Below are 17,326 nucleotides of genomic sequence, written 5' to 3' on the forward strand. Positions count from 1 at the left end.
AGGAAAAAAGGAATAGGAAGAGGAGGGAGAGAGGGGAGGGAAGAAGAGGAAGAAATAATAAATGAGGAGAGTAATCTGGTTTCCCTGCCCCAGAAGCAATTAACATTGGAAACCCAATGGGCCAAGCTAAACATTAACCAATGCTTTTGGTTGGCCTTTGGCAGCACAGGGGAGAGATATCCACCTGGCTTTCAGAAACCAGCTAGGTGGGTCCAACATCTAACCTCACTGTTGAGAAGCAATGTGACCTTGAATAAGTTCATCAGCCTCTCTGAGCCTTTGTCTCTTCATGCACCAGTACAAATGATCCCACCAATCTCCCGGAATAGTAGGTCTCAGGGAGAGAACCCTGCTTAAGTTCCCATCTGGAAGCACCCTGCCTCTCCCGTGGTCTAAAGCTTAATCTGACAGCTTAATCTGGAAGGTTTGTTCCTGATTTTGATGCTATACCAAGAAGTCAGGACACAGCTGATGCTACTGTATTTTTTATTAGAAAACAAATTAAATAAAATAGTGATTGATTCTATATAAAATTGAACATGAGTCCATGGTTCATGGCAGGGAAGGCTCAGAAGATGGAGGCAAGGATGTGGCAGCAGCAGTTTCTTTTTCTTCGTATCTGGGAGGCAGATCGGACAAGAGGTGGAGCGTGTGGGAGGTCTCAGAGGATGAAGCGGTCCCAGAAATCGTATATATCGATTCACAATCTCTCTCAGAGGCCGCGCCTTGGCTCTCAGGAGTTGGGGACCTATGAAGAAGAAGAGGGAACATGAACGGGAGAACAGGGAATCAGTCATCACGCTTAAATACCAGGTTCTGGTCACATGTTTAATTAGATGCATTTGGAAGCATTTGCAAGGGCTTCCAGAGTAATTTCTTCCCATATATATTTTGCATAGATATGTTTTAACTTCTTACCCCTTACTGTCCTTAGAGCTGATTGTAATATTAAGACGGTTTCACTCCTGTTGTCATTCCCCTTGTCATTGAAAAGACAAAGAGTACAAACATATAGATGCCTTCCAAAAAAGTACATGCACACACACACACAGCTACTCCTCTCTGCTATTTCATCTGGAGACCGCTAACATAAGGGAGACAAACTTGTGCAAATAAAAAATTAAATCATTAAGCCAAAAGCTTGAAGGGAGGTGGGAAGGCATACTGGTTAATGGAGTGGGCTCCAGCAAAGGGCAGACCTGCATCTGAATTTCCACCCTGCTGCTTTTGAGCTGTTTGATCTCTAAGCCTCAGCTTTCTCATCTGTAAAATGGGTGTGATGACAGTGTGTACCTTCTAAGTAACTATGAGAATGACATAAGGTAATGGAAGAAAAGCCAGACTCTGGCATAGTGGCAGCAGGGGGGAGTCATTTTTAGTAGAAGTAATAGACAGCTATCTATTTATCTCTGTGAAATTCATTACTGGAGAAAAGAATACAAAAATTCACAAACAGAATTCTCCAAATTCCAGAACCTAACCTCCCTTTCATCCACAGAGGGCAACTCCTGCATTCGTCCCTGGTTGGATCTCCAGCTCACCACCCAGTCTGGAGCACTAGACTGTGTACCCTAAAACACGAATGACCAGGTAAGACAGCACTCATCCCGAGCACGCTCAGGTCCCTAGCAATCTCTTGGGTCCCGCTTCTCACTGCCTTTAAAAACTGCGTGTCTCAAAAGTCAGTTTTCACTGAGTGCGGCTCTGTCCTGGGAGATTTTCCAGCAATCCCGCCTTCACTTCCTACACCCTGGGTTCCCATCTGGGGAGGTACAGTGCCTGCCCCAGCCCTGCTCATCTGGCGTCTCCCAGAACTCCTTCCTTTCGTACCTTCCCTGCCCGAGGATTCGCCACAGGTCTCTGACGCCTCTGCCCTCTTGGTTTCAGCTGCCTCTTTGCCATTCCATCTCCAGGACCTCAGTTCCCTCCAAGCTCTGGCCCGTCCAGTCTCCCTCCAAGGCCCACGCTTTGCTCTCCTTCCACCACAAGCCAGCCATTCTCTTCTCCTGATTATATGAGCCCATTCTCATCCTCCTCAGTCAGGGACCTTCCCTGTCACTGTCTCTCACCCTTGACGTCACGACCTCTGATTTTCCCATCATCCTCCACCACAGATTCCCTCCCATATTCCTCCTCCCCCTTCCTTTTTTTTTTTTTTTTTTTAAATAAATGCTCTATCATTTTATTTAATTTGGCCACACCACACAGCACATGAGAATCTTAGTTCCTTGACTAGGGATTGAACCCACGACCCCTGCAGTGGAAGCACAGAGTCCTAACCACTGGACCACCAGGAAGTCCTGCTCCTCCCTTTCCGATCACCACAGTCCCAGGCTCCTGTTACTCCAGCCGGCCCATGACCATGAGTCACCCTCCTAACTGGTGGCCGCCCTCAGCCTTTCCCCAATCAGAACTGAGCTAACCACTGCTCATATTCCATTGCTGTGACTCCTCAACCTTCAATGGCATCCCTCTGCCTCAAGAAAAAACACTCACATTTACACTATTTAATGTGACCCCAGGCAGGCCTCCTAATTTGTGACATTTGGGAAGCCTGGGGGATGTAAATGGGAATCTAACGTTTCTCTTCAAGCAATCTGAGAAGACTCTGAGGCCCAGGGGGCAACTTAAAATTGAGGGGAGAAGACTGGCATGCTCAAGGCAGGGTGCAGACTGATTTCAGTCAGTCACTCAAGTATCCCCATTAGATACTGGAACCTCTGTACATTCTGGGGGTCTCCTGGGACCCCCACACCTCCCACAGTCCACAGCAGCCCAACTTCGCAGGGGCCTCCCGAGTTCTGGTCCAGAACTTGGGCTGGCTGGCAGGTGGTTCAGCATTTTGAGGCCCAGTTCTGCTACAAGCACACACAGATGCCTGGAGAAGGCTTCACATGAACCTGGCGTAACCACTCTTATAATTTTTAATTTATGTGCTACCCAAAGTTTCCTGGAAGGTGCTGTGAATATTAAGACGATAATTCTGACATCATGACAGCAAAATAGACACTCCTCCTTGATGGTTACACCTGTATCACAGCATAAAGCTGACTTGGCCTGAAGACAGGCACAGGCCTGAAGTGGTTCAATGTTTCTACAGTTCAGGTTCAAAGGGAGAGTCTTACCCAGAGTGAAAAATACTGTAATATGAAGGTGGGCGTTCATCTGGCAGCAAACCGTCAGCCCCAGGACTCCGAGTAGCTGCAGAAGCTGAAGACTCAGGAAAGTAAGGTGGTGGAGGGGGTGGGAATATGATTACGGCATCACCTAAGGAAACACCAGATTTTGTTGAAGACGGATGAGTAAAAGATGTAAGCAAATGAGCGAGAGCTAAAGGCATTAATTATACCTTTGGCCCATATATAGCAAAGGTCAGAACACCAGAACTGAAAAGTGGGCAATTCAAGTTTACAGAGGCAGAGAATAGAGGTTACTAAGGAACTGGAGGCAAGGGCGATAGAGTTAGAGTTTAATGGAGGCAGAGATTCTGTTCAGGATAATGAGAAACCTTCAGGAACTGATAATGGTGATGGCGGGTTGTACAACACAGTGAATGGACCGAGTGCCACTCTACACTTAAAAATGATTACATTGGCAAATTGTAGGTTATAGCTTTTTTACCATGTTAAAAAGAACTGAGCCTACATTTCATAGCAAGTCTCAGCTAAAGCGTTTCTCGCAAGTGTTTGCTAACAATGTTCCTTACCTCCCCTGGGATGTCTACTGCTGTAAAGTTTTTCATATTTCCAACTTACAGTTTTAATTCTTCAAAAGTCAGCTGTTGGGTAAAGTGGCTCTGCTCCTCAAATGCAGTTTCAGCCTCTGAACAAATGACAATACCACCGCAATATAGTCCCTCATCCCTATTTCCACAAATGTGGTTTCCGTTCTTGCTGAGTTTTTTATCTACCGACGTTTCTTCCAAGCTTTATCAAAGACTGTCAAACTCAAAGAAAAGCTAGGGTTTTTTTTCTCCCCTGCATTTTTTATTGCCACTGTTCACTCCAGAACACATTCCTGTGTTTTGGGAAGGAGAACAGGGGACCAGATACAAGCTCAGATTCCAACTCAAAATGTACTAGATGAGTTTCCCAGAACCTTCTAGACATGTGGTGGCACCACTATGAAGAGGTCTGAGGGCAGCCTCTGCTAAGGTGGCCACTCCAAATGACAGCTCAGGAAGAAGGAAGGAGCAAAGAGGACTTTACTTCCCTTCAGGGAGGAGACTGGTTTATATTGGTGGCAGTCCTGATGCTCGCAGGGTTCTCTAAAGCTACCTGGGTTCCACTTGCCAGTTACTACCTGGCGTGGCCCAAACAAGTCATTTGCCCTCTTTAGGTCCCAGCCCACATCTGTAAACTGCCTCAGAGGACAGATAGGAGGACCAGATTCATGTGAGGGGTTAAGACGGTGCTGAGCATGGAACAAGCTCTCTCAGGGATCACACACACTCAGAGGGACTTTTTCTGCAGCAAGCGGCACCTGTCTGCATGTCTGAAGAAACACTCCCAGTTGGCCATCTGGCCAGTGGTTCCACTCTCCACCTTGTTGCCTCAAATGCCTCCCCTGCAGAAAATGCATAAATTCCATCTCTCTTTCTGCAAGGAGATGGCAACTGGAGCTTCAAATATGCATGGCTAACTGAAGCTCGAAAGACAATAGTGGTTGTCTCGGGTTCTTATTTAATTTTTTCAAAAGGTCTCGGTAGGTGAGAGGAAGGTAAGGCTGAGTGTTCACTTTAATTACACACTGCAGGACAAAGGAGCTGGAAATAAGCCTCCAAAGTAGACCAGTCGCCTATCAGACACAGACAAGGAAGTACTCAGCCTCCAGCCATCTCCGAGGCTTGCCCATTCCTCTGCCAGGCCTGCGCCCAGCCCTCTTGCTGTCCCTGGGGTTTCCCTTTCACTATGTCCTGCAGGACTTGATGTCCTCTGTGAGTTGACCAGTCATCTGCTGGTGTGTCCAGGGTCCAACACTAGGTGTGCCCACAACGTGCATACATGCATGCATCTTGATTTATCTGTCTTCTAGTCTGCAAAGAGCTGAATTCTGGCACTTAGATAAGATTTGCCTCATATCACCCTCAATTTCCCTCATAAGGCAGAACTGACCATTGATAGACAATGTCCAGAGTCTTAACAATTGTGCTAAAAGGCATGATTTCTAAAGATGTAAATCCTATTCCAGAATATCAAAGGAGAGAAAGACAGTTAATTACAGTGCCAGATTTTCACAAATTTGATAGGACTTAAATGGTTATATGGAAAAGCTTTTAAACTCTTCAGTGCCAACATCAGGACAGAAATGCTCAGGAGTCACCGTACCCCTGCTCCAGCCCTGCTCCCAGCTCCCCCTAATTCCAGTCACCAGGAGTAAGGCTGGACCCCCAAACTCCCTGAGGGTAAACCCAAAGGGCACACCCAATATGCCCCCACCTAGGTGGAAGAACATGAGCGTCCCATGAGGATATTTACTTGGCCAGCACTGTGTTCCCCAGAAGAACTAAGAACACCTATAATATTGGCTGAGCCTTTTCATCATTTAACAATGACTCAGGACACCAGGTGAAGGATGAAGACTGCAGAAATAGAATTACAGCAAGTGTCCCGGGAGGGCCTATGTGAGCATATGTGTGCCCACTGCCTCAGTTAGGATCCTGGCTCTGCCACCTGCTAGTTTGTGACCTTAGGCCAATTATTGGGATCCTTGAGCCTTGGTTTCTTCATCTTTTACATGGAGACACTTAAGTGTCTGCCACAGTGGACTGTTGAGGGCATGGATGAATTTCACGTAACAGGTTCTTGAAGAGCACACACTAAAACACTTAGATCGTTATTTGGCCCAAGAATAAGCTCTATATGTGTGTTAGCTATTATTAACAAATAACTAGTGTTGATGTCACTGTAAGTATATAAACGCACAAATAAGTAAGCTGGACGCTTCAACCCTGACCGAACACAATGCTCATCTGTAAATCCATCTGCCCTTCCTCTCTGAGGCCAATACCATGCAAGGCCCACAGCCCCGGGAATCCCCCCAGTGAGAACTGCCGGCTCAACAGACTGCCTCACCCACGAGAAACGGTTCACTTCTTCCCTGTTCCCGCCACAGTTTCTGCTCTGTAATCCCCTTTGCCCACCCAGCCTCTTAGATGTTAAGGCTGTGCCTTCAGGGAAATAAAACAGTGATTTGCAAAAATAAGCAGCGATGGCGGCTTTTCTTTCTGTGTGAAGGTGAGGCCAGAGCTCCTGATGTGGTTTTGTTGGGGCCTGCCTCTGGGACATGGTGATGCAGGTCTTCTGCAGGGGGACCCAAAGGGAATCTCTGGGCATCCCATAGGGGAAAGAAGTGACCGGGGCAGTCACATTTCATCTGTATCTATGCCCCTGCTCCCAAATTTTGCCCTGACCCTGAAGTCAAGGACAAAATTATAGAAGATGAAGAATAAGGTGGACAACAGTACAGAAGACTCCTTCAAAATATGGAAGACCAGTGGACTTGCAACAGACTCAGAATCCCAGAATGAGTGCTGCCAGGAAACTCAGAAGTGCAGTGTTCATTTTACAGACACGCAAAGTAAGGCCAAGAGAAGTTAAGGGCTTCCAAGGGCAGCCAGTCAAGGATAACCAGTGATGAGAACCCACGTTTTCAGCAACCAGAAGTGCCGTAAGTGTTTGGTGTGAGAATAACAGGGGACACAGGGTCACGTGGCAGGTCCCTTAGGTGACAGAAGGCTCCCAGGGTAGCCTCAAGGACCCTTCACTGTCCTCTTCACTTGCCCTGCAACCTCAGTAACAGTCACAGCTCAATGTCCTGATGCGTTTGTTAGATAACAGGGTATTGCTGGGAGGAAAGCATGTGCTGAGGGATACCTATGCGGATAATGACAGAGGCGGAACCGTGTCTGTGTGCATCTGTGTGTGTGTGTGTGAGAGAGAGAGAGAAGGACAGACAGAGAGGACAGAGGCGAAGAGAGAGAATTGAGCCCAGACCCAAGAGCAGCCTTGATGCTGCAGCCACGCTGATATGAACAAGCAAAGGAAAGACAGCGACCCACCTACAGTCACCTGGACAGGCTCCAGGCTCTGGGTTTGTCTCTCTTCACTTTCAGAAGCATCCTGGGTCCCATTCAAATCGTTTCTCTTCTTAACGTGGGCGACCACGAAGAAAGACAACCCCACAAGCACAATCAAGGGCCCCAGGACCTGCAGGGACAGGAGGCCACAGATCTGGGGCTCCGAGTCAGCCGTGTCTGTCTCGTTCAGCGGTTCCTGCATCCAGTCTGAGCCACACCCAGGGACCCAAATGCCCAGTACGCTGATGAGCATGCCGCTCGTCAGGAACAGAAACCCAAAGATGAGGCACTGGACAAACTGGCGGCTCTCCCCACAGAGGAAGGGTCGGTCGGAGTCCCCCTGGTTGTTGCCTCGCAGGCGCGCCTCAGTTCGCTGAAGTCGTGCCCGCGAGCGGGCCAGGATCACAGCCCCCAGCCCAACCACGGCACACGCCGGTCCGGCGATCTTCAGCACCACGCTGCAGTCTGGGAAGGTTTCGTATTGGCACGCCTGGAACCCAAAGATGGAGAGCAGGACTCCCACGCACAGCAGGATGGCACCGAGGACAAAAAGGAAGAAAATGAGCTTGCTGACATGCCTGTCTTCCTGGACCCCGTCTGGCTCGGCAGCAGCTGCAGGAGACATGGCCAGGAGAGGCCCCTTGCCCGAGGTGGGTGGGATGTGTGTGTTCCCTTCGATGGTTTTAGCAGCTCTGCAGACATCACCAAACACCAAATTATAAAACGGACACAGGTGTTCCTGACCCGCCCTGTTCTTTTTCCAAAATCACACTAGGATGAACTCATAAGGAACAACTTTGTGCAACTGATACACTGTAGAGCAATGAGTTGGTTCCTGAGTCAGAGGAATTGGCATTCAGAAACTCCTGAATATGTAATTTTATAAAGATATGTAAGAAGGGGAAATGTATTTACCACTCACCTAAGAGTATCTTGAAAACTCAAACCCATACAACAAAAGTAACTGGGTGTGGCTTTTCCTGTTATGAGTCTTATGGACTCACTTCCCCAGGAAAAAAAAAAACCACACACACACACACAATGGTAAGTGAAGGAAGAACCATACGGATTTTTGATTTATTGACATCCCACATTTCATCACAGCTGCTCTGAGCATTTCCAAGTGGGTAAATTTTCTCCTTCAGTAACTAACTTTCCATTTCCTGTTTTAGACTGCAGCAACTCTTCCATTCCTGGCTTTATTCTAAGGCTCCATCTACAGAAGACCCAAGTTCAACAGTTTCAGCTGAAGGTGAAGGCGGTTCAGGAACACAGTGAGTTTGGGAGCTTTTAAGTTAATTCTGTGAAAATGTGACTTTTGAGACCTCAAACAGGCACACACTGGGGCCGCCCTGAAATCTGGTGGTCTGGTTACTGGGTCTTGGATGACTTGGGGGGTTCTAGCACAAAGGTCCACATAGCCCCTTGTCCCCCAGGTAGGCAGGCGGCTTCCTGCCTGCCTTCCTTCGTGGTGCCACCCACTTCCACAAAAAGTTTCGGCTGCATTAAAAATATGTAGACAATAAAAATCACCAGTTACAAAACACTAAACAGCGACAGAACTCTGAAAGAGTATACATGAAATCAAGTGGAAAAGCACCTTCCACCAGACCACCCAAGCCCTGTACTTCAAGGGTCTCCTATATTAAATGTACCCCCAAGCAGTGGGTAAAGAGCTGTCTACTTTATACAGACTGACTTTATCAGCCAGTTACCTTGTCTTACGCTAATGAATGGAATATTTTTCCAGGACCCTTCTAGTCAGGGCACTCAAAAAGACAACCCCAGGGTGAAAAACATATTCACTTACTCAAAGAAAGAAAACTTGAAAAATATTTTATGCCACTTGCATCCATGATCCCATGAAAGAGCTAGAAATTGAGTCGCTAAAGCCAAGGCTATCTTGACAAACACAAATCATGTGCAAGTAGCGTCAGTTTCAGTAAAGAAAGGAACCAGCTGATCTTATTCTAGGAAGTACTTTTCCAGGAATAAGTAAGATAAAATCAGAAGGAAGTTGGAGAGAGAAGGAAATAGAAGTGGGAAACAAGCTTGTGCTTTAAACTTGGACCAACTATATTTATGAAGATGAAATTAAGCTGAAACAACACTTAAAGTATTGCACTAATTAAAAAAAAAGGAAGAGACTGAATCCTGTAATATCTTTTGCTGGTCTGGAGATAGAGGTGAAGGGTGACTCTGTGCTACAAAGCCCTATCAATTCATTGTAGGGTGGTGTTTTGACTCTGATGTGAGTCACAAGGCTTCAACTGCCTTAAGGCAAATTCCCAAATACTAGTAAAGCCTAAATTTGGATGTGTAGCTTCCCTTCCATGGACTAATGGACTAAGTACTTGGCATAGGTAGTTAATTCCCCATTCAAATTAGTATGTTCATCCATCTCTCCGCCCCCCCAGCCCCCGACCACGAATGCACTCACAAAGTGGCACAGATATCTGCAGTAACAGGAAAGTAAACCTTTCCCAAATACCAGCCTACACTTCATTTCCCCAAAGCCAAATCCGCCTCACAATGCTGTTTGCCAACGGCCATTTCCAAATGAGCAGCAGGTCACCACGTCCAAAGCGCTGTGTTTGGGGGCTGACGCAAACAGAGGCAAAGCCCTCCCTGGGAAAGAGCTTTGCGGGTGTCGAGAGCCAGAGCTCCCGCGGGAGCAGGTTTAGCGCGTCTGCTCCGCGCGGCGCTGCTCTCCGCACCCCGCCTGAACAGCCGCAGCGCGCGGTCCCCGGGGGTGCGGAGGAGCGCGGGGCCCGGGGCGCTTACCTGAGGCTCGGTCCTGCGAGCGCGCTGCCGGCGCCGGCAGTCGGCGGGCAGCACGGGCCGTGGGCACCCGGCAGAGCGCGGCGCCCGCCCCCGCCCCCGCCCGCGGCCTGGCCAGCACCCAGCGGGCCCGCGCTCTCCCACCTGCGCGTCGGGGCGCGAGGGCGGGCCGCGCGGTGTTTACAGAGGAGGCGGTGCGGGGAGGCGCGGGGCGCGGGCAGGGCCGGGCGGACTGGCCGGAGCTGGCCGCCGCCTGGTGCTGCCCTTGCGGACCAGAGGCGCGCCGGCTCCGGGGTGGAGAGTGAGGGGCAGCTTCGGGGCCCGGGCGGCTTCCGCGTCCGTACCCGTGCGCGCAAGGAATCCGGGAAAAGTGCCCCGCCGCGGCCACCTCCTTGACCTGCGGCCCTCGGGCAGGGGGCGGCAAGTTGGGGTTCTCCTGGCTGTCCCAAGTCACAAGGCGACGGTCGAGATCCAGGCGGCGTGTAGGAGCCGGTTCCCTTCCGGGCCGAGAGCCCAGAATTTGGGCTGCGAGTGGGGGAAAAGGACAGCCCCTTCCCCTCTCTTCGGCTTGCCCGCCGCCTAGGCAGGGGTCCCCGGGTTCCCGCCGCTGCGCCCTCTGCGACGGTCCCCCCAGTGGCCTGTGGCCCTCCTGCCGCTCCGGAGATCTTGGCCGGGGTCCGTGGAGCGAGCCTCTTGCCGCGAGCGCCCGGACGAACAGGTTATAAAGACACCAGGTCACAGAAACGTGCGCTCCATTAGCGTGTGAGACAAGGGTCCTCCCTGCCCGAGCCGTTCAGACCTTCCGTCCTAGCTCCGAGACTCACGTATGGTCACAGTCCCTCTTTGCCATCGAACTCCCTTCCCGGTTCTCAGTCGCTAGTGATGTGCCAGAATTAAACTGGTAACTTTGCCCTTGAACCAGGCGGTTTCGGGATGGGTTTGCTAATCCCCGTGCTATTTGTAACCTGCCCCGTATAACACGTGACACGGAATTAACTGTGCCAGTTTCCACACCAGAGGTCAGGGCGCCGTGAAAGGTGAGTCAGGCTCAAACAGGGCAGCGCCCTGAGCCCTTCCCCATCCCTGCCTCTCCTCTCTGGGGTCCTGTCCACTTCTGAAACCCAGTCGGGAGTTCACACCCATTGCCTTAACCTTTTGAAAGAGTAAGCACTTTGCATACCTAATACAGCAAGTTGTCCCCAGCCATTTCACTTCCCCTGCAGTGAAGAGTGAGTTGGTTTAGCTAATTACAGAAGTGAGAGGGAGACTCAAAGAAGGGGCCAGAGGGAGGCAAATAGGGAAGGGTGGCCACCTGGGCTCTGCGCCCCAAGGCTGGGTGGGTGAGACAGGGCTGCCTCGGGGAGGAAGGCTGGCAGGTCCGGTGGGAGGGATTTGCCCAGCCTCTGACCCCAGTGCCCGAACATTATTACTATCCTGAGTATCACACCCCTTGCTCTGGGCCAGGTTCTGTGTTACCCACTTCACCTGCATACAGCCTGTGTGTGGTTCTCCGCTATGCGTCTCCAGCAACTCCAGAGAGGTTACAGCCGACAGGGGAGCTAAAAAGTTCATTTTTCAGCTGAGGAACCGCAGCCCTAAGAGATGTAAAGTGACCCCCACAACTGGTTAACGGGGAGCACGGGCCTGAACCAGATGTGCTGACTGTTCCTCCCGGGGGACGCCTGTCACCCAGAAGGACACACAATGCCACAAACTCAGAAAATGGCTTTTTTATTATGTGGCTTTTTGATCATTACAACAAAACAGACACTGTTCCCAAGGACGCTCTGGCAATCTGTGTCCGGGTGGAGCTGTCCTGGTCAAAGTGTCAGGTTCTACCACCTGCTGGAAGGGCCTCCGAGCACGCCCAGCTAACGAACAAACAATCAGCAGCGGTGATTGCACAACAGCAGGGGCAGGCAGCTTTCTAAGAACACAGTCCTGACCACAGGATCTGCCTCTCTACACAGGCCTGCTAGCAACTCCTTTCTGTACAAGGGGCTTTCCTTCTCCTTCCCCTACGCATTTTTTCCTCCTTCCTTATTTGAAACTCAATCTCCGGCCCCGTCGTGTGTGGGCCTGCGAGGGGCCTGTTGATACAGCTGCCCCTCCGGTGCCACATGACTGCAGGCTGGCCACACATGACAGATTTGAATGTCCTGGCACCAAGGACAATCAGATTAGCCTCCACTTGGGATGTCTGCTGCTTGGACTGTTTGTGTCTTTTGGAGCCTGTTTGACTAAATTAAACTCCTTGGAAACCACTCACCGGTCAAGTATGAAAGACGTACCCACCAGCCTTCAAGGTGCTTATCTTTGTAGCAGACCTGTTTCTTAGGAGATTGGATGACCTTGTCACTATCTAAAACCTGGTGGCCTTTTCCAGCCCATGTGGTATGAAAAAAGATCAGTCCAGTCTGAGTCTTTAGAAAAATAGCATCAGAACAAGCCTTAAAAATGGATGAATCTTTAATTCAGGAAGTGAATATGGAGAGCAAAGCTGAGGAATGCATCCATTTATTCATTCAGCAAATATTTATTGAGTGCTGACTATGTGCCAATAAGAAACACAAAGTCCTTTTGCCTCATGGAACTTGTGTTTTTAGTGAGGAGGAAGGCAATGAAAGAAATGTGGAAATTACACAGAGTACTAGAAGGTGACTGGGGGTCCCAGGTGGCACGGTGGTAAAGAATCTGCCTGCCAGTGCAGGAGACGCGGCTTCCACCCCTGGGTTGGGAAATTTCCCTGGAGTAGGAAATGGCAACCCATTCCAGTATTCTTTCTGGGGAAAATCCCATGGACAGAGGAGCCTGATGGGCTACAATCCATGGGGACGCTATCGAGTTGGACACTGCTGAGTGATTGAGCAGGCATGCAGAAGGTGATAAGTGCTGTGGAGAAAAAGAAATCACAAGTGGAGATTAGGGAGTGCTGGGGAGACTCCAGTTTCATAGGATAGTTAAGGAGGGCATCTCTGAGAAAGTGATATGGCAGGAAAAACTTAAGGGGAATGAGAAAGCAAGCATATTGATATCTATCATCGCATAAAAAAATGATCTGCAAAGGCAGAGTTTAAACAACAAAGGTTTATCCTCTCTCATAATTTCTGAGGGTTGGGAATCTGGGAGCAGCTTGGCAGGGCGTGGTTCTGGCTTGGGATCGCTCATGAGGCTGGGGCCAAGCAGTTTGCTGGGGCTGCCTCATCTGAAGACCTGACTGGGGCTGGAGGATGTGTTTTCAGGGTGCCTGTCTCCCATGGCTGTGGGCGGGAGGGCCCGGTTTTTCACTCTGTAAACCTCTGTCCACTGCACTGAGTGTTCTCAGGACATGGCAGATGGCTTCCTCTGGGGGGCGTGATTCAAGAGAGAATGAATGAGGAGGACGCTTTAGTGCCTTTTATGACAGCCTCTGAAGTTCCACATCATTGCTTCTGCTTTATTCGGTTCCTTAGAATTGAGTCACTAGGTCAAGGAAAGAGGGATTAGGCCCCACCTCTTGAAGGGGAGAGTATCACAGAATTTGTGACTATATTTTAAAACTGTCACAGAGAAATGTGGAGCTATTTGGGGGGAGAAGGGAAGAGCACTTCAGGCAGAGGAAACAGCAAGGACAAAGGCCCTGAGGCAGAAGCAGGCATAGTATAGTCAAGGAAGAACAAAAAGCCAGGGTAGTTTGAGCAGGTAAGCAAGGGGGAGAGGCTAGGAGGAGGGCAGAGAGAAAGGGTGTGTATGTCACATCTCTAGAGTTTGTCAGGCTTGGTAGGCCATTGTAAGTACTTTTCGCCCCCATCCCACTCTGTACAGCTTGCAGGATCTTAGTTCCCCAGCCTGGGATTGAACCCAGGCCCCCAGCAGTGAAAGTACAGCGTTCTAACCATTGGACCACTAGAGAATTCCCCATTGTAAATATTTTGAGCATGATGAGAAGCCTTTTCAGGGTTTTTTAGCTGAGTGTGATTGATCTGACTTATTTTAAAAAAGAAAACAGGATTCCAGGTGTGAATAGCCATGGGAGGAGGAAGTGGAGATGAAGAGACCATTAAGGAGGCCATTATGAATAATCCAAGAGAGAGATGACCGTGGCTACTGCTTGGAGCTGATAAACACAACTGAATTCTGAATGTGTCTCATACATCTCAAAGATAGAGTCAGCAGAGTTTTCCATGGACTGGATATGGGTTGACCCAAAGGTCTTTGACCTGAAGAACTGGAAACGTGGCTGTGGCATTACCTGAGACTGCAGGTAGGCAATTTGAGGGTGCGGCTTCACGGATTGGTTTAAAAATTGATGCTTTCAAACTGTGGTGCTGGAGAAGACTCTTGAGAGTCCCTTGGACTTCATGGAGATCAAACCAGTCATCCTGAAGGAAATCATCCCTGAATATTCCTTGGAAGGACTGATGCTGAAGCTCCAATACTTTGGCCACCTAAAGAGCCAAAGAACTGACTCATTGGAAAAGACCCTGATGCTGGGAAAGATTGAGGGAGGAGGAGAAGGGGGTGACAGAAACATCATCGACTCAATGGACATGAGTTTGAGCAATCTCTGGGAGATAGTGGAGGACAGGGAAGCCTGGCATGCTGCAGTTCACAGGGTTGCAAAGAGTCAGACACGACTCAGTGACTGAACAACAACTTTGAGATGTCCATTAGACTTATGAGTGGAGAAGGCGAGGAGGCAATGGAATGTATTGTCCTGAAGTTCAGGAATTTTGAAAGAAGCAGCTTTCTATGTCTGTCAGTGATGGTCATTAGAACATCAACAGGGTTGGGCCCATCCTCTAGAAGAGTTGACACGTGCATATGTGGCTACTGAGGGCTCCAGGCAGGCAGAAAGCAAGGGGCCGACTGATGCCTGACACTCCCCAGGGCACTGCCAACCCGGAGAAGCAGCTCAGAACTAGTGATTGGCTCAAGAGTGTAGAATTCAGTATGCTCGTTTTTCAGCATTCACGAGATTGCAGAAAGACAGTTCATCAGTCGAGTCTGCCAGCTTCTAGTTTTTCTTTTCGTTTTTGGTTGCCCTCTGGTTCTGCTGCACACAGAGGCATGCATTCCTCTCTTCCAGTTCCTGACATTTCTTGAGGCTCCCCTGGGGCACAGGAATGTGCTCTCGAGTGCTTTCTTGGATCCATGTTTCAACTCATATTCCCAGGACTCCCAGCTATGCCTCTGAACCAGGCTGGGCCTCCTCCAGCAGCCTAACCCCGCGGAGGGTGCTCCAGGCAGGGGAGGCCAAGGTTCCTGGGGCATTTTCCTCCTCCTCACCCTGGTGTTAGCTGTTGACCCCGGGGCATGAGAGCTATATCTGAGGTGTGTTAGTTGCTTCCGTTGTATCTGACTGTTTGCAAGGCCATGGATTGTAGCCGTCAGGCTCCTCTGTCCATGGGATTTCCGGGGCAAGAATACAAAGGTTGGTTGCCATTTCCTCCTCCAGGGGATCTTCCCGACCTGGGGATTGACCTGGGTCACCTGCATTGCAGGCAGATTCTTTACTGTCTGAGCTACCAGGGAAGCCCTCCATATCCAAGATGGGATTTGGCAAACTTGAGTTGATCGTTTCAGTTTGGCCCCTTAGCTGACCCCCAAAGCAAAGGTGAATTTTTTACAGAGTCATTTTATTGCCTGTGATAAATATTGCCTGGGTGCTGTTGATTTTCATGGCTGATAACAGCTCAGCTTGAGTGTGGCTAGCTGGAACCGGGGGTGTGGAACACAAGGCGTTGTTTGAGAGAGAATGACAGTGAGGATTTGCCACTTGGTTTTATCGATGGAGGCCTTCTCACTGTTAAGGGAGAGAGAGACACCCTTCAACAGAGGTAGCCACCCCTGGGCAGAGACTGGAGGAGGTGTGGATAAAGAGAGGTCACAGAAATGCAGTGGTCTCCTGTTTCCTGGCATCTGCTGTTGGCTCCATCAAATACCTACAGCTCACTGGGTCCCAAAGAATGAGTCATTCCTCCCCAGCATATAAAAAAGGGGTGAATCAGAACTCAGTTTAGATCTTGGCTTTGCCACTTATTAGCTGTGTGACCTTGGGCAAGCACACAACTTTTCTGTGCCTCATCTATAATAAGGAAATAAGAAGACCTACTTCAAAAGATGCCTGGAGGAGGAAGTTTCTGGCCCATGGAGGGCCATCAGTGAATATATGCCAGCTAATTGCCTCGTCTTCCATCTGCGGCTCCTTCCCCACAATCTTCAGGAAGGTTGATCTGATAAATCCATAGAGAAGGTAGAGACAGAGGAAAAAGAAGGTCAGGGTCAGGATGCTTGCTGAGAGCAAGGTGAGTCATGTTGACTTTGAATGCCAGGTCAACTCGCTTCTTCTGAAACATGTCTCCCAGTATTTCTCGGCGTCTCGCAGGGCTGTCACGTGACCTCAAAGATGAGCCATGCTGGTGGTCACGCTGTGTTCTCTGCCCTGTTGTTCTCTGCCTCTGCTCCACCACTGTCTGCAGCCACCCAAGCTTCAGGAAGGCACCTCTGCTGCGGGTGTCCCTGGAGGGATGAGGGGACCCTGCCAGGCGCTCCCCCAGCCAGCCAAGGGCCGGGGTTCGGGTCCTACCTGCCCAGCCTCGCCCACGTCCACCTGACTGTATCCATCCCATCACTGAGCCCTCCGTTCTGGCTTCCCACGTCCTGGCTGCCACTGATGATTCCAAAAAGGACTCAAATCAGTCTACAGTGTTGTGGAAATAAAGCCAGGTAAACTAAATATGACAGTAAATGAGAAAAAGAAAGAAGAGGGAAAGAGAAGCTTAACTATTTCCTGCCTGGTTCCTGCAGGGTAGGCTGGAATCCTTCTGTTGTGCATTGGAGTCATTTACCCGTTTTAGGATCAGATCCGGAAACATGTCTGAGACGTTAGAGATGGCTCTCCAAATGGCCTATCTGACCACTGAGGGGCTGGATGTGGGGTTCCCCAAACCCAGCCGAGGGGCCAGAGGGTGGGGCATGGCCCACCTGTGTGGCATTGGTTATCTCCTCACCGTCACACACTTGAGCCCTGACTTCTGCTGCCACCACTGCTGGCCTCGAAAGTGAAGCAACAAGAACTTGGACACCTGAGCACCGGGCGTCTGACAAATAAAGGTGGTTTGGCAGGAAGCCACCTGCTGAGTGCCCTGTTTTTAACAGAGGATCCCTTGTCACGGACACGGAATGCAGGTAGAGCCAGGGCTTGAGGCAGTGCCGATTCCAAAAGAAGGAAAAGAAAGCTACTTTGGGTTTTTTTTTTCTTGTTAACCTACCTCACAGGGTTATTGAAAGGATTAAATGAATACAGAAAGACCTACTGTAATATGTGCTTGGATGCAGACTGGGGAGAAATATTTTCTCCTAAACAGTGATAACAGCTAACCTTGAATAAAACCTGCTCTGTGTTTTGTGACGTCCGCCTCTTAGTCTCTTGCATTTTGTAATAAGCTGATGAGGTGGCTATGGCTGTGCTCCATTTTACAGACG

General features: G+C 49.7%; 1 protein-coding gene across 2 annotated transcripts; it reads right to left on the reverse strand.

The window, feature by feature from the left end:
- Positions 1–469: 469 nt before the first annotated feature.
- On the reverse strand, positions 470–10,797 carry TMEM171 (transmembrane protein 171). 2 transcript variants are annotated; one of them, XM_043489175.1, is made up of 4 exons: positions 9,863–10,797; positions 7,061–7,770; positions 3,126–3,267; positions 470–748 (listed from the first exon to the last, which is right to left on the reverse strand). In XM_043489175.1, exons 2-4 carry the CDS (start codon positions 7,701–7,703, stop codon positions 553–555), a joined length of 981 nt encoding a protein of 326 aa, XP_043345110.1. In that variant the 5' UTR covers positions 7,704–7,770; positions 9,863–10,797; the 3' UTR covers positions 470–552. The 2 variants fall into 2 exon arrangements, with proteins under 2 accessions (XP_043345110.1, XP_043345111.1); XM_043489176.1 differs by having other exon boundaries at positions 10,204–10,638.
- Between the last annotated feature and the right edge of the window lie 6,529 nt (positions 10,798–17,326).

This window comes from Cervus canadensis, chromosome 16, assembly GCF_019320065.1.
Source record: "Cervus canadensis isolate Bull #8, Minnesota chromosome 16, ASM1932006v1, whole genome shotgun sequence".
In the NCBI taxonomy this organism is placed as follows: Eukaryota; Metazoa; Chordata; class Mammalia; order Artiodactyla; family Cervidae; genus Cervus; species Cervus canadensis.

Coding starts and splice junctions, on each gene's coding strand:
- TMEM171 (XM_043489175.1), bottom strand. CDS start 7,703: ATGTCTCCTGCAGCTGCTGCCGAGCCAGACGGGGTCCAGGAAGACAGG. Junction 3,268..7,060: donor GCCTGTCCAGGTGACTGTAG/GTGGGTCGCTGT, acceptor GTGTTTCCTTAG/GTGATGCCGTAATCATATTC. Junction 749..3,125: donor TACAGTATTTTTCACTCTGG/GTAAGACTCTCC, acceptor TCTTCTTCATAG/GTCCCCAACTCCTGAGAGCC.